Genomic DNA, 24243 nt, shown 5'->3' with positions numbered 1-24243 from the left:
AATCTCACCAAGCTAGTTTTTCCCTACTAAATTACTACGGGGAATCACAAAACTTGAGGTATAGGCTCTTGGCAGTCAGGCAGGTGTCTCTCTGGCAATCAGGCAGGAGTCTCCCTTTCCTTAGCAACCGCATGTCGCCTTATATCACCAGACAGACACCTTCTCACAAAAAGAGCCGCTGACACTTTCCCAGTTTGTCCATGGAGTGCGAATACAGGTCACAGCTTGGGTAATAAAGTCACAGCTTGCCCGGTAATAAAATTTAAAGAATGTATGAAATATCTCCAAACGAGTGTAATTCTAATTTAGTAAGTCAAATTGAAATAAGTATAGATTTTATCATTTGTGTGTTAACAGGAACCCACAAATGATTTGGAATGCATTTTAGCTTTGTGACATATTTACTTGACTTATCTATGAACTTCCTTTGGATTTATGTGCACTCGACCGGCCAGGATTTCTTTCAGGTCATTTATCGACCACTTTTTCTGTTATGATCTGCTATAGTTTTTAGGTTTTTGATTTTGTATGAAGTCGTATCATTTCTATTGCATTTGAAGACAGTACCAGGGGTTATCTGGGACGTTGCGACTGTCAGTTTTGATGAAGCTATGCCAAAAACTCCCGGATAAGCTATGCTTCAACTTTACTCAGAACCATGCATAACCCTGAAAAACATGATAAACTGAATCGTATAGAGCAGGGAAAGCTCGACCTGCAGCAAAGAACTTTGATTAAAGAAAACAGTTGGAAAGACTGATGTGCATATATATACTGATCCCTTTGGCACAGCAGGGAGGAATTTCTGATCACTGCAGAGCATTTTTGGGATACAAGAGAGCATAATAAATACATTTGATTGTTTGAGAGCTTAATTCAGCTGGTATTGGTTGCTCGTTTTAATTCTGTGCATTGTCCACATATCATCTCCAGTGTTAAAACCACATTTTGGACTAATATTTGTATATGCTATAATTAAGAATACAACTGAAGGAAAAATACTCATTATACCATGATAGCATTGTGTCTGACTTTGCCATTGGGTAAGAGGTTATTTTGCATATGCATAATTAGGCATTGGATAATGGGGTTCTCATCCTTTGTTAGATACATGCATTTAGCTTATAAAGTGTGCATAACATAATATAGATTCTTGGAGATATATTCCAGTGTCGCTCACGCTTCAACGATTTACAGACATACTAACTAAAACTCAGACATAGGTGTTTTTAATTGCATATAATTTTTATTGCTACCTAATCATCAACAACTGCCACGGAATCGTTCGTCACTGTCACAAATAAGAGTTAAATATCATCTAATTAAATCTGGTCCTTCGAATCGATTTATTCCACTTCAACTACACAGCCACATTCGTCTGTTAGAACAGAAATATATGTTATTATGGTGGGTTTGCAATACAAACAACATAATCGCACCATTCCAGTGAAAGTAGTTGGCAGCAACTGGGTGCATTTGAATTGCATGATCATGATCAGTATCACGTCATTATTGAAATACGAGTTTCAAGCAAAACACGTTAGCATAATCATAATTTAGTTTGCGCACCTTTTTTTTCAATATTAGATGACAAAAATGTTAGTGAGAAGTCACCCTCAAATTAGCAGTCTGATTTATCACAGTCATAATTGGACAAACCAAATGCTCCCCAGCTGAGTTAGGCAGCTGGCAACAACTGCTGCGTGACAGCGATAGGCAGCAAAACCAGGTGTTTAGTAGTGGGCAAACTGTTGGTGACCAACAGTGGTGAGCGAAACCAGTAGGAATGTACGACAAAATCTGATTCGAACGTCTTTGTAAACAAAAGTAGAATGTAACACATTTGTGCCTTTCTATCTGGACTACAACACTTAACGGGAATTCAAATGAACATCCAAACAATCCTAGTATCTCCATCAACTGAAATCTTGCATTTTCTTTTAGTTTGGTTTCTCTTATAGTTTATGATAGAGAGAGCAAATACAGTAATGACGGGGCTCAGATCGACGACGGAAAAGCTGGAAAGTTCAATTATGTATATGCAATCACATAATATGCTATTTCGAAAAAAACAAAACAAAAGACAGTATGCACGAATATGATCTGTGCTATAAAGACACAATGCCACAAAACATTCTTCTGATGCCGGCAGTTCCATAATCGATGCCACAAATAATTATTTTGATGCCGCTAAATCATTATTTAGTAGTTAGTTTCACTTAAAAATGCCACATCGCTGTTACTGTCATATATACAGTATTTATTCAAATCCATAGTGCTACATTAAGCAAATAACACCGAATGAACGGCAAGGTAAATACTACGTCAAATTATAGTAAACATGTACTGCGTGCGCGTACGGCACCTAATCGCCCAGCTTCACGCCACTACACGTCTTTCCCTAGGCCACCTGGCATCCCCGAAAAAGATGCTTAATAACCGAGCTTATTACGTGCAGAGAACACCCGTCCACGCGATCCGTGCCACACAGCGTGGCCAGAATGCGGCAAGGGCCTTCAGATCTGGCTGTACTAGGATGGTGAAATTAATGATACAGCATTATAACAGTGATTACGTAGTGCTACATTGATTTCTACGAAATACAATTGAAATATGTATTAAAATTACTTTTTTCACGTGAACCCAATAAATATCTAACGCCCATTATGCTACTGTAGATACGGGACACTACGACAAGTGCTTCAAAATAGGCTAAAATGTTACATGTTAATCAATGCAAGACATTTTATCGATACTGCGAAACATTTGTTTGATGTGACTAGATTTACAATCGATTTCACAAATCTGTTAATGGCTCTAAGTCTTTCGAACATTTTCAATCGATGTCCCTCAACGACAGTCAATTCATGGGCGTTTAAATCACATGTCAATAAATATCTTGCATACAGTTAAATAGTTTTAAGTTTCGAGTCCTCGTTTAAAAGCCGGTAAATAATAATGTATTTGGTATATGGTATGTAGCCCTGTTGTCATTTACATTAGTTGATCATACAATTAAATTAAATTGAATTATGAGGAAAACGACTCGAATAACTCACCCTTATAGTCAAACAGTTTACCTTAACAATTATAGATTAATCAATGAATTTGGATACATATTGTTTATTGTATGTGTTGACGTTATCAACAACTGCGCGACTGCTAAAATATAGCTTATCTGCCGTAGTTCTGTTTATTCTTTCGGTTAATTTTATTGTTGTATATCATTTCGTAACAAAACAATATATGTGCTTTCATGACTTAAAATATATAGTTCTAGGTATTACTAAGCGCTTAGCAATTGTGGTTTAACATTACTGTATTTAGTTTAATCGTAATTGGATATTTTAGGTATGGAAACTAGGCTTGTCAATTATTTAAGTCATGAACGTATTTGAGCTTTGTTCTAGAAGTCCTTGTCGAATCTAGTCATGTGTGATATGAAATTAATATATTATGCAACAATACATTTGGAAATATGGAAATCAAATTTGCCAAATATTTCAGACATTAAAGCCTATTACAGTCCATTAGTTTAAAGACAACTGTGGAACTGAGGTCAAATACTGCTGAATATGGTTATGTTATTATCACATTGATATACCCAGAACTTAGGTTTGTTAGTGTACATAAATTGTCAACAGTCTTTAGGTCTAATTTGTGAGTATACTAAATCAGCAAACGCGAAATGTCACAGGCATGTCAATGCGTGTGAACGCCCTCACGCAACATTACATGGTTTCCCAATGGTACTGAACAGAGAATGATTAATAGCTCATGTAACGTCACGAAGCAACCAGCCAATCACAGATTCGGTGTTCACGTCATTGCTCAATCTATTTACTCCGACGACAAAATATATGATACTCCAGTGATAATAAAAACGCTTTGACTAATGTTGGTCTCAGGTTTAAAACTTTCTGCTGATCACGAGCACTAAAAACGGCGAAAAAAGCACATGGATTCTTGACCTTTATTTTGTTTACCTCTATACAGAAAGTGAACTGAGCCATGCTAATTAATATTAATAAAACTGAGTAATGTCATTCGCTTGCATGAATAATATCGAAACTGTGCGGAAGTGAACAGTCACCAGGCCCACGGCCTTTGTAGTTTGCTGATTCAATTAGTATAATAACAAATTAGATCTAAGGGCTGCCAATAGTCTAGTTGTACACGATTTATATAACTATGTGGTCATTGCAAGTGTGTGTTGTACATTGTTGGATGTGGCGAGTCTCGATAAGGCACATTGTTAATATATTTGGCAATACAGTGATACACTATTGTATTTAAGCTTGGGTCAGGGGGTTGAATACCAGTCTCGTTTCAGTGTTGTTTGTTATTTTGACAACCACCATATGAACTTAATTTTGTATTTGATATGGTTTGTAACAAGGTCAATTGCAACTGTCCTAGCAAACCCCAAATAAACATAATACCATATAAAATCCACTAAATCTAAATGTGGAAATCTATTATTTAAAATCTTGTGGTCGATTAGGTTATCTAAGTCTACAAGACACAAAGTTGGAGTCAGTGCAGTTTAGTTCATCTGTGTAGGTATCTGTATTTATGGATGATTGTATATGTGTCTATTTACTAGCATCTCAAGAACTATTTAAATTTCAATTTCAATGAAGCCTTGTGATGCGCAGACCTATCTAGTCCTGATAAAAATTCAGTTAAAATTGGTGCATGTTGCTAATATATAATAGTACTACATTACTTCCAAGTAAAATTTCCGAAAGTGTGACAGGTGCATGTTTCCAGAATTATTTTTCTATGCAGTCGACGTGCTAGTAACAGGGGTTTTATTTTTCCAATTCATTTTCATTTTCCAATAGTAAGAATATGTTTAATAATTTGCACACTACATGTAATGTAGCATATTTAAGCTGTTTTTAACCATGGTATTTACCCATGAAAACAAGCGACAAAGTAAAGTGTAGTGGGTCAAATATTTCGGGTCAGGATGAGTGCCGTATTCAATTAAGGAAATTTGTCAGAACTAGTATGCATGTCTATTTTTAGAAAATTATAGTACGGAACGATAAGATAGACATGAATTTCAAAAGATGAAAAAGAGAAGAGACTGCTAACATGAATACTTTCATGGACAACTGGTTCAAAGAAATTCAGAAGAGAAAAAGCAGTCACAAGGTAACACTGAAGTTCAAGATATTATTGACCGGAACGAATTGAGTGCCCTCTTTGACAAGCTGTTGAAAATGTAAAAGTAAATGTTTTAAATTGGCATCTGTCAGAATAAGCTGATAATGAAACATTTATGTTTGCTTTGTTTATACATATTTCTCCCAAAGAGTGTGATAAACGCTAGACTGACTGTGCTATCGAAGAGAAAGATTGCTTATCTATGTATAATTACATATTTGATGAGAATGGCGATGATTTATCTGATGGATACGACAGTGGTACAGGTTCTAGATGTTTTTTTATAACGATGTAGACACTGAATACACAATTTTCTCAAATAATAGTGATCAGGTAGATCAAGTTTGCATTAAGCTCAACAAACTAATAGATTATATTAAAGTACCTAAAAACACAATAACTATTGTTCATCCTCTTAATGATTTACCACATCATGAATAAAACAAAGAAGTTTTTGAGTTTTTAACAAATTATTAATATAAAATATCTTGGAGCGACGCAGCTTGAATTTTGTGATTGGGCGGAAGAAGGCAGATACTTAAAGATTTAATTTAGTCTTCTCGTAGCAAGTCACATAACGTTTCTACAGCTTGTGCAACAGACATTTGTACTATGAAACTATAGCTAAAGACAGTTATATAATTGAGTGATGACGTGATACATTGATAGATAATCAAATTGTTACAATTGCATCAGTTAAACTAAAAATAGTGGTCCTGCTTTGAAATCTGCCATTTTGTTTGATACATTGCAACATACATATAATATACTACGAGAAAATAAAACAATAACTGATATCACATGTTTAGCAAATCCTGAAACCACTGTGATAAAAGAGGAAAATGGTAATTTTATAATGAAAACAGAAAATGACGTCGGTATATCTTTTAGTGTACAGTACAAACCACAGTTGTGGAATATTGGACCCGAAATGAAAACTCAGTTCTACAAAAACTTGCATAAAATGTCTAAATTATCATGGTCAAGAAACAATTGTCTATGTAAAGATAGCATAAGACAGTATATGAACAGGAGTTATAAGTGTCTCCAGCTGAACTTGTGTATCATGAATGTTAACATCAGCCTAGCTATATACCTTAACAGTATTGTTAAATAATCTTGCTACAGCAGTCTATGAAATCATTATATAATAACCAAAACTGAAACACCTGATACCATTAACAACTCTCAACATCTAGGAAGTAGTTGTATTTGTAAGAAGATACAAGACAACTAAATATTAAGCTAAGACTCCCTACTACCTATATAGATTGGGTTATTTTTTCAAAACGCTTTACAAGATATACTTCTAATACTTAATAATAATAATTATGATCCCGAACTTGAACAACAATCCTAATATAACACAAATATAGATATCTCTGATGATATTCACTTTCTAAAAACCGGAAAAACGAGGATCTCTGCATACACGTGATAAACAGAAATGATACTACAATATCTGGTTTACCAAATTTGTGTAGTAATTGTCATTTGTTCCTCGTGGCAGACAAATGAAATTTAAATATAAGGTGATCATACATCATTTCCGACTCCTTGTGGTGCCATTTATGTAAATGCATATTCTACTCACCAATAAATTCACAAATGATCCCCTTTGGCCGGAAATCACAGTAATCGTCGTCCCATAATATTCCTTTGTTGCGCCTACACCTGAAATTAGATTCTTAAATTTCTAATTGGTCACTCTATATATTCACCCGTGCATTATGTCTCTGGTAGGTGCACATGGTGCGATGTGTTACTAAGACTCACACTGTACATTCACACGTTTATTGTATCACATATAGTTACACACGGTATGGTATACACGTGGTACTAATACATTATAGGACGTCCACATGTAGTAAGTCGTGATGATCAGAAATTTCCTCATTGAAGTACGAGATACCCTTTATTTTACGTTCTTGGTCATATTTCATCTCCAAATCTGTGAATACCGACTATTGAATTGTTTCTTACTCGTTACCGCACAAAGAGAAGTATTTAATAAATATTCTTTTTACTGTGATTTTACTGAAGAATATCCGTTTCCGAAATTTTTCAATAAATACTAAGTAATATGATTACCATTTAAACCATTAATTTTCCATGTTTATTATTTCTAGCAGCTATTAAAATAGTAAATTTGTGCAAGATAAAAATCATAACTTACCATAACTGAGTACAGTCCTGGCCACTCGTAGCATTTTTCTTTTCATTGTTGTTAGGGTTTCCAATCGCCCAGTTGAAGTAACAAGGTGTGGTTCCATCTCCCCACTTGTAGTTTCCTTCTTCTTCGCCATCCCCATCATGTAATCCGATCCAAAAGCCATTATTCGGAACACAGTTCCTGGAATCCATTTTATTGGCATAGATAAAATCTCGAATTTCCGCGTCCTCTTCGGGATTCTTTATATTGGCGAGAGTGCCGCCTCGACTCTCGCAAAATTCCTGCGCTTTTTGGCGATATGGGTGGACAGTTTCATCTTGTTGACAGTAAATCTCGTAACGTTTCTCGAGGGTTGTGCATGTCGACACACTTGCTGAAAAATGAATTCACAATCGGTTACAATGCAAACTAAGACTTATTAACATCTGGCTTACGTGACGCTAGGCTACACAACCATTAATGAATACCCCTATTTTATTAACATACACATAATGCCCGATAAAATATCTTTATAGTACAGCTCACAAATCTGTGGCATTTGCCACTGACATAACACCAACCTGTAATAGCAGGATTCACGTTTTAAAAAAGGTCTTATTAAATATTTGTGATGAGTCATTTGTATTTCGATGTGTTCGAAATTGAAGAAAACATACAGGCAAGTATATGTTATCAGTCTAGCAAAATAACGCAATGTTAAATAATGATCAGTCTGGAATTGCGACCATGCTCCGATTACGTGTTACCGATGTTTTTTTCAAACTCTTAAATAAAAACTTTGTATGAACAAATCAAAAAATGTTATTATTGGATGTCAGTATTTCTAATTATCAAAAACAGCATTCAGTAATCCTTAATGTTGATTTGACCAATTCAACATAGAAATACAAGGTGAACGCTAAGGGTAACGGATTATAGTTATACTTACGAATATATCCTAGAAACTCTTCCTATGTACACAATGAGACAAAGAAACATGTTAGATTCAATTTATTGGGAATTGGGACTTTTGTACAATTGCAATATTTCTAATTTGACAAATTGAGTATATAGCTTTTGCAATAAGTATTACTACCGGTAACACCTGAGCGGAGCGAAACAACCACTCGGCGCAGTCAACAAAGATGCTTACAGTGAGTGTAAAGTAATCCCCGGTAAGCACCGCGTGATGTTTACAGTTTTGCTACAATGTTTGCCTTTGGTCCGGTAGAATATTTTTTAGAGTGGACGCGATCCAGACGTCACGGGCGAGTCCATTTTCAAGTAAAGGGACTGTTAAATTTAGTGCAGCCTCAGTTAACAAATCGCAGACGTAGTCAAATTTACACACATTGCACTAAAATAGGAATTAATTATATTAGGAATTAGCATTATATACATAAACAGTTATAGCATAACATAGTTTACGCTTCATTACCATGCCACAGAATGTGTGTGATGGGGTTGCGTGTGCCCCTCCTGTGAATTACAATGATCAACCGAATCAGATTTCAGGTCGAGGCGTTCAGAACATACGTTCAATTCTGACCATGTCTTATCAAGTCCAAGTAAATTATTGGAATAAATCAAGACATATTTATCAGGGAAACGTTCAGCTATGGTGAGTTCATCGAATATATCAAGGAGCAAGTTCCTTCGTTACAGTATTTAGAGTTTCAGATCCAGTACCAAAATGACGAAGGGACCACGATGACACTCTCCAATCATGAATTGGACATGGCAGAATTGTTTCGCTGTGCGAAGACAGTTGCCGGCGCTGAATACAGGCGGATAAAGGTGTCTGTCGTTGAGCAAACTAGCGTGCCGAAAAGGTTGAGGTTTGAATGTGATGACAAATTAGATGATACAGAGAAAAACAAAGATCAGGAATCAAGTGACCATGATGAACGCGAACACTTTGTTTACCGATCACCGCTCGAGTTAGCAATCAAAATGCAAGAAACATAATTGAATGATATGAAAGTAGTACTGACAACAGTTCAAATCCAGATCTGTGACCAAAATGTCAAATATGCAAAAAGTGTACCCGAAGATTCAACGAAAAAACGCTGTGGAAAATGTCATCTTCGTGACTCTCACACTCGGCGAAATTGTCCATACGAAATCTGTTGTTCAGCAGAAATGTGTGGGGACATCAACCACCCCGACCATGTCACGGAGAAAACTACATTGATTAGCCTCGGTAAACAGCGTGACGATCTAATTTATATAAAGAAGAAAGAAAGAGCTTGAACTCCAGCAGAAGATAGACACGAAGAAAAAGGTTTTGTCTACATACGAGCGGCAAATCGAAAGTTGGTTGATCAATATTAACCCGTCCAAGTACTTGGTTGCAGCTGTAACCGGCGATACGCCGAAGCAGTGGTTAATAAACAAACATGCCAGAATTTTGAACGAGCATTATCATGGCAAAGTACCAAAACAAATAAAACAGGAATATCGTCGATTCCCTGGTATCATTTCTGAATATGAACTCGTTCACTTACAAAAGGGTAAAGCCGTGAAACCAAAAGACAGAGTTCGCGAACGTTTGGAAAATAATCCAGTATACAAAATAAAGTTCCCTGAAAAAACACCTAGTCAACTTTTGCCTGGAGCTCCCGACCATGATTTACTGAGAACTAAAAAGGATCAGAATTAAATTAGCAGTACTCATTCTGAACGTTATCCTCAAACCAGCTACGAGGAAGAAAAACAAATTCAACAAGCTCTGTATCCTTATATGCCTGGTACGAATGTACGGCTATTATCCATGTGCTAACACATGTAGTACCCCCTAAGTGTACCCGTCACATAGTCATTCAGCACCATCTCCTGATCAACCACAACCATTACAAGTTCAACCACAGCTACGGCGGTATGTGCAACCACTATTGACAACAGTTCAACCTTCTGTGCCCCCTCCGCTTCCGGCTAGACCACCGTCACCGCTACCGATACCACCACCACCACCACCACCAGATGAACATTACGGAAAGCCCATTATTTGAACTATTAATACTTAGTACATGATTCACTGTGTTCAACCTGTTGTCAATTTGCTTTATTTTGAAGTTATATTTTATTAGATTAGAACTCATACTCACAATGCCAAAACAACACACTGAATTAAATGAAGGCATTTAATGTTTTTTTTGTTATAAAAAGACCTTCGCGCCACATTTAAATTCAAAGAATACGCCATATGGTAACACGCATTGTCCAAGTGTTTTTGCGGTTTTCATTCAAATCATTTATTTTATTCATTTTTTTAACAATTTTTTCAGTGGTAGTTTTTCCGCCTCTTTCTCACAGGCCAGCACTCATGGAATGGGCATGACCTATCAGTTTTGTTAATCCAATTTCTGTATTATTATAAAGACATTAATAATTGCTGTCACTGGGCTAAATTTAGTTTTATATATGAGGTACCTTTGGACATTATTATCGACTCGATGACTATCAATAACATTTTTCACGGAGGAAAACAATCGCCGAATTCAGCAAAAACAGTCATTCCATTAATAATGCGACGTTTTATCATGTTAGTATTACTAGTATATGATCATTTATTTGTCAAATTTGTTTTCTTGATAACATACTGTGTGAACATAACATACAAAAACGGCTTCCAGGCAAAAGTATGTTTGTGTAGTAACTATAGCTGTACTTGATTAGTGTATACAATAAAACTATGTTCTATGAAATGTTTGTTTTTATCAGCCCCGCATGGAAACTATTCAACATAACATTCAAGAATGGACCGATAGAATCTATAGGACCTATTAAATTCAGAGAATAACAAAATCTATACAGATACAAATCGCACAGAAACTGGAAAACACTCTAATTGCCAACCCCGAAAATAAACAAAAGTTTCACTGAACAAACAAATATCCGGTTGCTTCAAAAAATCCGCGTACATCTGCACCGGACACCTCTTCCACAGCGGAATAAATAGCAACGCCCAAGTTGTGGTATGCAAGTATAGATAGTGGGGGTCGCTCCAGTGTTTTTTCACTTTGCTGAAGCAAAATTCAGCTGGGTTAAATTCAGGTGAGTAGGTTGGCGTGAAAATGACTTCTATTCCCTGTGTATTAAGCAACATATTGAGTGTTTGTGCGATCTCACTGTGATGGATTGGTGCGTTGTCGAGCACTATAGGAAGTCACCTGGTTGGAGGGCGGGTACAACGTACTCGTCAACTGTCTCTACACACTGCCGTATGAAGTCTGCAAAGTGCATCGAATTTGAAGCTCCATCAAGGACTTCAATGTGAACCACCCCCTGCAATCCTATTAGCAAGTTTAATGTAATATTAGGATTGGGGTCGTACCGAGCAAATTGTACACATCGCTGTCCCACCAAAGCATGTCCATAATTAGGATTCGCAGTAGTGGTAACCATAAAACCGCTTTCGTTCATAAACTTCAGTCGCCATGGATCGATATTATGCATGGTGTCCATGTATGCCTGGGTATACCGTAAATTTCTCAATGTGAATCTTTGCTCAGCAGATTATGTTGTTCGCTTGTACGTCCACTTTCCACATGTGAAAGCAGTCTTCACTGCGCGACATATCTTTGACACTACAGTTGGTGAAAACTGTTCAAATTGTAGTGTTATTTCTTTATACGTTATGGAAGGTTCATCTGTCTTCAGGCTTTCCAGGTAGGCGACGTCATTCTCAATGAGCTTCTTTGGCCTCCCCGTTTCTCGTATTCTTTCTTCACATGTACCATTTTCGACGTAACGGTTCCAAATTCGTTTTACACTATACCTGGAAAACTTGAATTTATCGGCAGTGCGCTGTACCACTCCTCTAAGTATATAACCACTTGACCTGTCACCCCCGTTTTCACTGATGTCGTTCACTAAGAGCGAACTAAGGTCTTCACTGACAGATTTACCAGAACGATATTTTCTCCCAAGCTGATTCACCTGCATTTCTACGATTGGGTTTTGGTTTGCATTGATCCTTCACTAATTACAACGCTAGGCAATATTGGCGCCAATAACAGTTGAAAACACTAGTTTTAAATAAACAGAAACATTGTCACAACTGTAAATATCACGCGGTGCTTATCGGGGAAACAGTCATAATATTATTACTTTACACTCACTGTACGCGTCTTTGTTGACTGCGCCGAGTGGTTGTTTCGCTCCGCTCAGGTGTTACCGGTAGTATAAGTATGCCACTATAATTATACTATGACAACTATCTTTTAACTACTAATTGAACAAGTACTAAATTATCAGAATGCAAATTGAATGTTGTAGGCTATAATATTAAAACCTACAGCAATTAAAACGATTATTTTTTACTCAGACATGTGAAACCAGGGTAATTTTACTGTTTCTTTAAATCTACGTAGTTTTCTTTATATTCCTTGTTATTACGGGCCCGTGCGTTATTTATTATGGTAACCCGTATTTGTGACGTCATGGAAAAGTTTTGGCCTCATGACTGACGCCCATTGAGACGCGCTGCAGTGATTGGTGCGTCCCAGGATGTCACGCGACTTCGCACGCAAGAGAAGAAGGTACAGGACAGAGAAAAATATGGCAGGGGCTGAAAGCGGAATTGTGTTGGAAATGTGAACACGAACGTGTTTCGGGGAGCATCAAGTCGGCGTACATGCACGTAGCACACTCGTTAGAGGCACTCATTCGATTTCCTGCGGATCAGAAAAACAACCCAGAAGACATCAAGAACGCTTTGCGGATCGTATTGCAGCCAAACCTGCGAGGCAGAGGCGACGAGATACTGAACATGTTTACGACGTTCGGCAGTTTGGTGTGGCGATTGCCGAAGATTAAAGTTGGACAGATCTGAGTGGACTTTTTGTGGGATTGACATTGCCGCATGTTTTCTGTGAGGCACATATTTTGTAATGTTCAGAAACTGTTATTGCTACGGCATCCATATATTGAATGAATTATTTGTTTAACACTTACATTTGTATTTATTTTTATTTGACAAGTTAGTTGTTCGTTCCCCAGGCGGTATAAATGCCTGTATGCTCCTCACCACGCCAAATTAGCTAGCCTGAGATTCGAATACGATTATTTTTATGAAATTGGGAGATTCGTACCGGAGCCTAAATCCGGTTATCCACGTCCTCTATTGTGCGTAAAACGAAATATCTCGCGGTGGACTTGGTGCGAGAAATACCCGAGTTTCATTGGCGCCCAACACGTGTGGCTATTGATTTGGAGAGAGTTGGGGTTAGAGAGTTTTCTTTAGATTTGAGACTTGTAATTTTATTTTATTGAAATATTTGTTTTTACCCACGAAAATATACGTGTGGATTTGAAGACTGGATTTTTGAAGACAAGCATATCGGTGAGTACAGCATTACTGTGGGTATTCGTCATTCGTATCACGATTGATACTTATTTGTTGTATTCACGCTTTTTCCTGCATTTACCATATTTCCATTTTGGTGTTGCTAAAGAGACGTGAATGCTCTAGAATGAGTGACAGTGAGATGGATGATATTAAGAAAGAGTTTGTTGATGAGGGTGTAGTCGGGGGAGAGGGTGCAATACCACCTATCGCCACACCTGTTTACACTCTTAGGGGGAGGGGCAGAGGTACCCCGGTTGAACAGGGGGGTGCCACGCCTAACCTCCCTGGTGGCAGAAAACGCGACGATCTGGCAGGTTTTACAGGCACCTCGTTTGCCCACCTGTCCGGGAGATGCTGATCGGAGAGGTGACGTTGACTTTTCATCGTGGATTTACGAAGTGAAACTGCTTCGTGGTGATCCTACCGTTAGCGACGATTACACGCTGCGAACAGCGATACGCTTTCTGAGAGTAACCGTGGCTAAGTTAATCAATACGATGCGTGCTACAGTAACACTGGATGAGCTTATTGATAAGTTCATGGCAACGTTTGGTGAGATCGAGAATGGCTCGGCTCTGCTGAAGTCGTTCTATGTGAGTACACAGCGCGAAGACGAGACTGTGTCCCAGTACGTGATCCGGTTGGAAATAGCTTGGGGTCGCGTTCGCGAACAGGGGGGCATCGAAGACTCCCTGGTAGATAAGACGCTTTGATCAGTGTTCTGGGGTTCTCTCAGAGATGAATGCGTAGAGGCCCGAGCGCAACGCGAGGTTAAAAATTGCACGACTTTCGCCGAGCTCAGCCAGGTATGTCGTTGGGCTGAACAAGAAGTCGTGGAACGGGATAGTAGGCGTGGCCTGACTAAGAAAACACGTGCACATGCTACACATTGCAGTGATACAGAGGACAACTCAGCTGCGCTCATGGATACTATGAAGGGCACGCTCATTGTGCTGACAAAACAGATGGCCCAGATCCACAGCGACGTGACTCGGCGTCTGGATAACCTGGAGGCAAATACGGCCCAAAACCTAGAACGGGGGAGTGCTAGCGCCAACAACGGGCATACACTACCCATAGTGAATACGAACGCAATCGCGAAACATATAATTGTGCTATAATTGCCGTGGTGTTGGCCACCTGTCTAAGGACTGTTGTTCACCATGTTCCCATTGCGGGGACGAAGCACATTCATCGTACAAATGCCCTAACCGACCCAAAACGAAGAACTACAATGGGAAGGGAAAGGCGAACAAAGCACTTATGTAATGGACGTAATGGACATCCCATAAACGAACGAATCCCTGGGAAGCTATATCATGCTGCGGCTACAGTCAATGGTGTGCGCTGCAATGCGATGATTGATTCTGGATCCCAAGTTACCATAATTGCATCATCATTCTTTCCGACGTACCCTACTCGTCTCTCGACCAATCACTTGATATACTAGGTGTCACTGATGATTACCTCCAATACGAGGGGATCATAGAGGTAGATGTATCATTTGAACGTAAAATGTTTGGAGACGCGTCAACTAAGACTCTCTTGGCGGTTGTTGCGAAAGACACGAATATTAATGCAGACTTACCTGTCACAGCCGGGACTAACTGGCTAGGACTATACGACCGTCCATATCTTGGTCGTAGTCGTGCTAATGGAGCACGTATCCATCCTGTGGCTCGACGTGCTTTGTGTTCTATGAGGGCGAAAGACACTTTCGTAGGTGTTCAGGGTAACCTGGGTAGGGTCAGGGCCAATGTTGCGAGGCCTTTGACTATACTGCCAGGTACCGTTGCATGCATCCCTGTTTCACTTAAATCTGGCCCTGCCGGTGTGAGTGTAGAGTCTGTTATTGAACCGGATTCATCGTGAGTCAATGTTCATGATTGTTCACTTCGGCCTATGGTCACTGTGGTCAGTTGTGCACGCGGTGCTTCCAGATCACAGGTTGTCCTTACTAACGAAACAGAGTCACCTGTGCGCGTTAGACCTGGTGAGGTTGTAGGGGGTTGCCAGGGCAGCGCAGTCCATCGAGACGCGACCCTATCGGGAAGAGGCTATTGTGGCAGAAGACACACCTGCAGGCGGACTGGACTTTTCAAAATCAGATAGCGATTTGGGCCGATGCACAAATGTTGCACATAAGATAAATTTACGTGACTAATGACCCGTCAAACAGCGTGCACGGAGAATACCTCCCGCATTGTATGATGAGGTGCGCCAACAATTACGTGATATGTTGAACAGTGGCGTCATCAGGGAGTCTAGCAGCCCATGTTCATCACCATTAGTCTTAGTCAAAAAGAAAGACGGGACTACCCGAATTTGTGTTGACTATAGAAGACTCAATAGTCAAACTATACCAGACGCTTATGCTCTACCTCGTATCGAGGAAGGCTTGGACATCTTACGCGGTTCTAAATGGTTTTCTACCATCGATTTGAAATCCGGTTATTTGTAGTTGGCCATGGCGGAAGAAAACATCCCCAAAACTGCTTTTGCCAATCCGTTTGGTTTTTATGAATTTATATCCACCCCTTTGGTTTAATGAATGCGGGCACGACCTGTCAAAGAGCAATAGAGAGAGCCCTGGGTGATTATAACAATCGCATATGTCAAGCATATATCGATGACATTGTTGTGTTTTCGGAAACATTTGAGGAACATGTCGAGAGGTTGGATAAGGTTTTGAAGCGATTGAGGGAGAACGATCTGAAAATAAAGCATTCACAATGCAAGTTCTTCCGAAATCACGTTAAGTATCTTGGCCAAGTGGTGTCGGAGCACGGGGTTGAAACAGATCCTGATAAGACCCAGGCATTGCGTGATTGGCCCATTCCTACTAACGTCCGTGAGACACGCACCTTCTTGGGGTTCGCGGGCTACTATAGACGTTTTGTGCCAAACTATTCTGCTATTGCCCGGCCTTTGTACAAACTAACGGCTGGTCAACCTTGTAAACATTCTAAATTAAAGAGGCAGTTACCGCCACCGTTTCATTGGGCCGACGAAGCTCAAGAAGCTTTCGACACATTCGTGCATCACTTGTGTAACCCGCCTGTGTTGGCATATGCCGATTATTCACAGCCCTTTGAATTGCACACAGACGCTAGTACTCAAGGCCTTGGCGCCACGTTATACCAACTGCAGGACGATGATGAGGGTCGCAGACTTAGACCTGTCGCGTATGCTAGTCACAGTTTGTCTCCCAGTGAGTGCAACTACCCTGCCCATAAACTGGAGTTTTTGGCGCTTAAGTGGGCGATGACTGAGAAATTTCACGATTACTGTTATGGGAATACGACCGTTGTGTTAACCAACAACAACCCATTGACTTATGTAGCAACTACCGCTAAACTCGATGCTACTGGTCACTGATGGTGGGCAGCCCTGTCAAACTACAACATGTCCATTTGTTACCGGCCTGGATTCAATAATGCAGACGCTGATGCGCTGTCCAGACGACCTCGTTCGAGGCCAACCGCACTAAATGAACAGGATGACCGCTTTGACGCTACCGTAGAACTCGGTTCCGCCGAGATCCGTGCGATTGCCCAGGGTTATCTTATGTCAGACGAGACACCTTGGGTGGAGGCCATTGCACACACGACTACAGCTATACCTAACGAGTTCCTATCTCCGCCAGAGTACCCTGGTGAGTCATCTCTCATCTCAGTGTCTCCTCGAGATTGGGCTGAATTGCAGAAACACGATCTTGTTATATCGCGACTTATCCATTGGAAGCGAATCGGAAAACGTCCTGATCGTCGCCAGAAAGGGAAAACGACGCTGGTATTATCAGCATTACGCGAGATGGATAAACTATGTTTTAGAGACAACGTTATATACCGAACTAGATATGATAATTTGGATAAGAAATGTTTTCAGTTGGTTTTGCCCTCCAGTCATCGTAAGATCGCTATGGCTGGAGCGCATGATCAAATGGGACACTTTGGATGTGATCGTAGTCTTGAAACGTTGCGATCTCGGTTCTACTTGCCGCATATGGAAAGCTATGTGCGGAATTATGTGCGAACTTGTAAACGGTGCACTCGGAGAAAAGACTCGGCAGGCTTTAAGACCCGAGCTGATATGATACCTATCACGATCACACAACCATTAGAACTGGTTGCTATGGACTTTTTGTCGTTGGAGGAGTCGAAAGGGGCATTGCTAAGATATTAGTGCTCACCGATCACTTCACAAAATTTGCTATGGCGATTCCGACTCGAAATCAGACAGCTAAAACTACCGCCAAACATTTGTACGAGGGGTTCATAGTTCACTATGGGGTCCCTGAGCGCCTACATTCACCCCAGGGTCGTAACTTTGAATCAAAAGTGGTGCGCAAACTCTGCCAATTGTTGGGCATCGAGAAGTCCCGTACTACGCCCTACCATCCTATTGGAAACGGGCAGTGCGAGAGGATGAATCGTACATTGTTCAACATGTTGGGTACGCTAGAAAATGACAAGAAAGCCAATTGGAAAGCGTACGTTCCCGCATTGGTCCATGCATACAATTGTACGCGTCACGATACCACAGGTTTTTCACCATACAGGCTTATGTTTGGAAGGGAAGCTCGTACTGCACTGGATGTGCGACTGAACGTTTATCCCAATGATTAGAGACCAATTATATCTACCTCCAAGTACATACATGATTTGGAACAACGAATAGAAAAGGCTAGGCAGATTGCTATTCTGGCTAATAGAAAGTCACAAGCCAGTAATAAGCGTCGTTATGACCGTGCTAAGATTATACCGAATGAAACCCTGCACACAAACGATCTAGTGTTGATAAAAAATGTTAAACTTCGGGGCAAGAATAAGATTGCCGACCGGTGGGAAGATACACCCCATCGCGTGGTAAACAAACTTGAAGTTCTCCCTGTTTATGTCATTAGACCTGATAAGGGTGGGAGGACCCGCACCGTTCATCGAAATTTGCTCAAGCCCTGTGAAGATATGTTCACCAGCAGTGGATATGATAGTGATGGTATTGACTATTATGTATGCGAGAATGTGGCTGACGGGTTGAGGACTGTAAACCCACGGATGGTAATGAACGAAGCTATCGAGGGATCGCATAGGAGCGCAGCATAGGTACGTTAAAGCCCCAGATCCGTTTAGTCGTGAGACTTTCTTGCAAGGTATTTCAGACACACCTTTACCAGCCAGTGCTGGAGATATCGATAGACATCGGCATGATGTTGATCGTTTGTCTGATACTGTTCACGAAGTTAATGCGCAAATACAAAACGAAGGTGCCATGTACGATGCATCTGACGAGGATGAATCAGCCATTAGTACTCCAGCACAGTCGGACAACGATCCGACGGAGATGACTTGCACGTCATCTGATGTTCAGTTACCACGGCGATCGAAGCGCGTACGTCACGCACCTAGGACTTGGAAGTTTTCTCCATGTGAGTCGGCTAACGTCTCTGACGCGCATGGAGAGAGTACGGCAATGACTATTAATGTCGCAATGTCTGGTGTCGCACCGATACGTAGATCTAAGAGGGTACGCCATCCACCGAATAGATGGGGGTTTTCCTCCTGCTTTAAGGTAACCGGAGCAAAGGGAGTTCGGTACGGTTAGTAAGTGTGCATTGCGGCACATTTACTTAAGCTTACTAAGGCGGCATTGCGTTGCGGTACCTGCGTCGACTTGCCATGGCCAACATCGTGCGGTCTTGATGACGTTTTCTCCGCGTTTAGATACCGTCACCCAGTGTGTATCAGTGTATCAGTTAGAGAGGGTCGGTTTGATCAGGTCGGTTTGAGATTGCAGCGCGTTGTGCATTGTCGTCAAGGTTAGCATCTGCGGTTTGCAGTATTCTCGGGATCTCCATGGGACATTACGTTGTAGGCTTATGTTTCAGGGGAGCAGTGGGTGAGCTGTATATATGTATATAGTGTTTTTGGACTTCTTTTTGTGAAAAGCTTGGTTTCGACAGATGGGTGGAGCGTGTATTCTTAGTCAGTAGTGGTTCGTGTAATCGTTTTTTGGTTTACTCGCAAGATTTGTAGCAACAAATCTGAAACCTATGTATAGCTTATATTACCCAGCACAGGCATGGTTTTCTTAGCAATCTGAAAGGCTATGTGGTGCGTCGCGATGTTGTTTGCGGAGCCACCAACAGGTGGGTTGTCCGTGGGCATATCAGTGGGTGGGACTCGCACGATTGCGACAGACACTGCCCTAGGGCGACATCAGCACTGTATTCCCTATATCCTCTAGTTCTGGCTAAGGCCAACAGGTACACGTGAGGAGTTTGAATGAGTGTGCATATTGTCTAGTGTGAATCAATTCGGTGTACACGTCTCTATCTTCTGAAACATTTCTAAAGAAAACATTTCTAAGGACATTATATGTAAAGGTTCTATTGACGATCGAATGACGCCCACGTTTTCGCTAATGCTGTGCTTTTCGAGTTTGTTGACCTTGTTTCCGCATTACCCTGCTTCGTTTGGGTCTGCCTGGGTATGCCCCGGTGCTTCTGTGCAGGGGGAGTGTGAAACCAGGGTAATTTTACTGTTTCTTTAAATCTATGTAGTTTTCTTTATATTCCTTGTTATTACGGGTCCGTGCGTTATTTATTATGGTAACCCGTATTTGTGGCGTCATGGAAAAGTTTTGACCTCATGATTGACGCCCATTGAGACGCGCTGCAGTGATTGGTGCGTCCCAGGATGTCACGCGACTTCGCACGCAAGAGAAGAAGGTGCAGGACAGAGAAAAAGATGGCAGGGGCTGAAAGCGAAATTGTGTTGGAAATGTGAACACGAACGTGTTTCGGGGAGCATCAAGTCGGCGTACATGCACGTAGCACACCCGTTAGAGGCACTCATTAGATTTCCTACGGATCAGAAAAACAACCCTGAAGACACCAAGAACGCTTTGCGGATCGTATTGCAGCCAAACCTGCGAGGCAGAGGCGATGAGGTACTGAACATGTTTACGACGTTCGGCAGTTTGGTGTGGCGATTGCCGAAGATTAAACTTGGACAGATCTGAGTGGACTTTTTGTGGGATTGACTTTGCTATGTTTTATGTGAGGTACATATTTTGTAATGTTCAGAAACTGTTATTGCTACGGCATCCTTATATTGAATGAATTATTTGTTTAACACTTACATTTGTATTTATTTTTATTTGACAAGTTAGTTGTTCGTTCCCCCAGGCGGTATAAATGCCTGTATGCTCCTCACCACGCCAAATTAGCTAGCCTGAGATTCGAATACGATTATTTTTATGAAATTGGGAGATTCGCACCGGAGCCTAAATCCGGTTATCCACGTCCTCCATTGTGCGTAAAACGAAATATCTCGCGGTGGACTTGGTGCGAGAAATACTCGAGTTTCACATGTATCGATCATCAACAATTAAATATCAGTGATTGTGTAGCCAATTCGAAAATTAAACTACATATAACGGCGACTTACGCCTTGTTTAGAAAGAAAGCAGGTACAACGCCTTGAGTTAACGAAAAATTAGTTATTCTTCTACTATCGAAAAAGCTGACAAGAGTGGGTAACAACAACATCGATTGAGCTTTTGGAAATTCTGATCAAGAGTTTTTTAAGTAGAAAGTATTTTTTTTCTCTAATGTCAAGTTTTGACATAATATAAGTCGGTTATCGCAACTCATTTTCGTGTAGTATGTTGTTAATGCCGCAGTTTGGTGAGCATCCTATAAACATATCTTACATTCAGCCTAATACATGTATATAATGCTAACTGTACTATGGCATTTACTATCGTAATTGTCTCTACATGAGATGCATGTCATCAGGTTGGGCTAGCGATGGCCATATGTCTCTGATATATGTCTCAGGAAATAGACGGATATTGCGTAATTTTATGTAACACAACGTGACCACATAAAGACCAATCATGGCGTAGACTGTGAATATTGCGTGTTTTACATGTTACAGACACCAATCCAAAAACTCCTTCATCTCAAACGTGTTTAAAACACTTTTAATTGTGATTGTCTTTATTGAACCCATCTTACTGAATGTGAATTCCATCGCAATGGAACTTGAAATGATAGTTTACTTACAGTTTTTTCCACGTGAGTCGCCGTTGATACTGCAATTAAACTCAGAAAGATAATTATACGATCCATATTTTCACCTTGACGTCACAAACTGGAAATCAATGAGGGTAACACATTACATAAAAAGGAAAACACGTACCAAGTAAACGTTAGGTAACAGGTATTATTTTGTAATCGTTGTCCTAAGTAACTGTTAAAAATACGTATTATAAGTAAAATAGCATGACGGTTCAAGTCTTTTTTTGACATATAAACATGTTAATGTGCTTTGTTAAAGAATTGTTATATGCTTTGAAAAAAATATTCTCCGAAAAGTCCAGTTATTTTGAGTAGTTACTTGGAATAACAATTACCAACTATTGCTTACTATTTTTCAACCATATTCGTAAATGACTGTTACTGTGTTGTGTTGTGTTGTGTTGTTAGTTAGGCTACAAGATTATCATAAACATCAATCATCTTAGGAAAGTGTAATAGTAATCTGTTGAATTTAAGTCGGAATTCATACTGACCATTTAAAGATAAATATATTTTCCTAATTTTGCACGTTATACAGCGAAAACAGGTTAAAACAATTGACGATCATGAATAAAATTGTCGCCACAGGTACAAGCAACCGCAGGTGAAATGACGCAACTCGCAATTTTCGGCTGGAAAAACAACGTATAATATCCAACGCGACTACTAAGGTTTGGTTATTGGTTAATTGTTTGAAAACTATGAACTTTGAAAAATACTAAAACTAGATGAATACGTTCACCTACCTTATTACAGTGTGATCTTGTTCCCAAGTAGTACTACTGTCGTCGTGTGTGACTATCAACGAAAACCTCTCACTTTTTATAATAACCCAGCTATCAGGGGGACTATTTCTAAATACAAATCAGTCTTTGTTTTCACAAAACGAACATCATTTTGATGTATATGTGAAGTAGTGTGTGTCCTTAAAAGCATTTCAAAAACACGTCGAACAACGTGATGCGACAGTGCCATTCGTTCACTGACACTTACTTGGATGTTAAAATAATATTGTGTTTCAATGTTGTTTATAGTTGTACCCGTCAACTGTACTCTGAAAATGTCAATTCATGAAAGAGAGCACTTCACGTGATGACTGAGTGAGCTCGAGTGCGCCTTCTCTACTTCTCTTTTCTACTACAAAATACATTTAATCATGTCCGAATACCAAGGTTATTTTGCGGTCTCAAAAAATGTTTCTTCATGTTCGATTACCTGATGCAGTAGGGTTTTTGAGTCCCAAAATAAATTTCTCAATGTCCAATTGTCGAGATTGTTTTGGGTTTTCAAGTCCGATTACCAGGCATGTTGTGGATCCTAAGTATGGTACTTCATGATTTATAACTGGGCCTGATAAAATAGAGTTATTAAGTGCACAATATGTTTCTCTAATTGTTCGTAATAGAGTATGTCACATTAAAACAGTTCAATGTTGAAAAAAACTTGATGTGACAGGGCCATCTTTACATAAAAACACATTTGAAAACAAGACCATTTCATGAACGACTAAAACGCACTTGGATTTTACAAATAACAATACTGTGTTTTAATGTTGTTTATAATTGTTCCCATCAACTGTACTCTGAAAATGTCAATTCATGAAATCGAGCATTTCACATCATATTGTAATGACTGAAACATGAGTGGGCCTTCTCTACTTCTGGAATACGTGTACATCAATGTGATTTTACTATCACACAAAGACACGTTTCAAACAGTGATATTCAAGTGCACGAACAAGTATAACAAATCCGAATTCTGATATGTAAGAACGAAGAGACCTGTAATTGTATTATACTTCATCATTTATTGCACTGAATTGTTTATTAAAATAATGAAGTATGGTTGTGGAGTCCCAAAATATATGTCTTCACGTCCGATTACTGGGGGTCCAAAAGTATGTTTCTGTATGTTCAATTACCGAGCTTGTTGTAGGTTCTATATTATGATTCTCTTAATTTTCAATTACCGTGCCTGATTAAGTAGAGTTATAGGTCTCAAAACATCATTTGTCTAAATATATATTTAGATCAATATAATGTGAACCAAGTAGCATCGCCAGAAATGGACAAAAGAATCTGGTCAAATAGAAATTTCCTGTCTATTCCATTGCAGTGATTATAATTACATGCAAAATTATTCAAGACAACAAATGATGTCATAGACTTTAAAAGTCTGTTGTTTAGCCTAATGAGAGTCAATTGTTATGATAAGTAGTTCACAGCTTAGGGTTGGAAACAATAGTAAGTGAGATAATCTTTTGTTTCCTTTGTTCTGTGCCCACTTGTATTTGTTAGCTGATCATAGGAAGCCATATAATAAATGGTTGTGGTTACCAGAGGACGATATACCCTCAAGTACACTCTTAAGTTGGCATTGAAGACAGCCACACGTTATATACTTAATACAAAAATCTGAGGACAGACTAATCTTGTGAATTTTATTGTTGTCGTCAACGGCGATTGGTATGCAAATTAC

At 39.7% G+C, this 24243-nt stretch overlaps 2 protein-coding genes across 2 annotated transcripts; one reads left to right on the top strand and one right to left on the bottom strand.

Moving 5' to 3' along the window:
• Positions 1 to 1226: 1226 nt before the first annotated feature.
• On the bottom strand, positions 1227 to 8879 carry LOC100368329 (perlucin-like protein). Its single transcript, XM_085506070.1, has 4 exons — positions 8864 to 8879; positions 7352 to 7721; positions 6770 to 6849; positions 1227 to 1378 (listed from the first exon to the last, which is right to left on the bottom strand). The coding sequence occupies exons 1-4, from the start codon at positions 8877 to 8879 to the stop codon at positions 1347 to 1349; spliced, it is 498 nt and encodes a 165-aa protein (XP_085362196.1). The 3' UTR covers positions 1227 to 1346.
• A 9014-nt stretch (positions 8880 to 17893) lies between these two features.
• On the top strand, positions 17894 to 18784 carry LOC146735848 (uncharacterized). Its single transcript, XM_085506069.1, has 2 exons — positions 17894 to 18187; positions 18308 to 18784. The coding sequence occupies exons 1-2, from the start codon at positions 17894 to 17896 to the stop codon at positions 18782 to 18784; spliced, it is 771 nt and encodes a 256-aa protein (XP_085362195.1).
• Positions 18785 to 24243: the final 5459 nt, after the last annotated feature.

This window comes from Saccoglossus kowalevskii, chromosome 12 (assembly GCF_978046115.1).
Source record: "Saccoglossus kowalevskii chromosome 12, keSacKowa6.1, whole genome shotgun sequence".
Taxonomy (NCBI): domain Eukaryota; kingdom Metazoa; phylum Hemichordata; class Enteropneusta; family Harrimaniidae; genus Saccoglossus; species Saccoglossus kowalevskii.
Note: the sequence above shows the minus strand (reverse complement) of the source record. Positions and strands in the feature narration are given on the sequence as shown.

What these genes read in the sequence shown, in the direction of transcription:
- LOC146735848 (XM_085506069.1), top strand. Translation starts at nt 17,894, where the DNA reads ATGGCGATTCCGACTCGAAATCAGACAGCTAAAACTACCGCCAAACAT. An exon ending in AAGCGTACGTTCCCGCATTG is followed by an intron (nt 18,188 to 18,307) that starts GTCCATGCATAC and finishes CCCAATGATTAG; the next exon opens with AGACCAATTATATCTACCTC.
- LOC100368329 (XM_085506070.1), bottom strand. An exon ending in CAGGACTGTACTCAGTTATG is followed by an intron (nt 6,850 to 7,351) that starts GTAAGTTATGAT and finishes ATCTAATTTCAG; the next exon opens with GTGTAGGCGCAACAAAGGAA. An exon ending in GATCATTTGTGAATTTATTG is followed by an intron (nt 1,379 to 6,769) that starts GTGAGTAGAATA and finishes CTGTTCTAACAG; the next exon opens with ACGAATGTGGCTGTGTAGTT.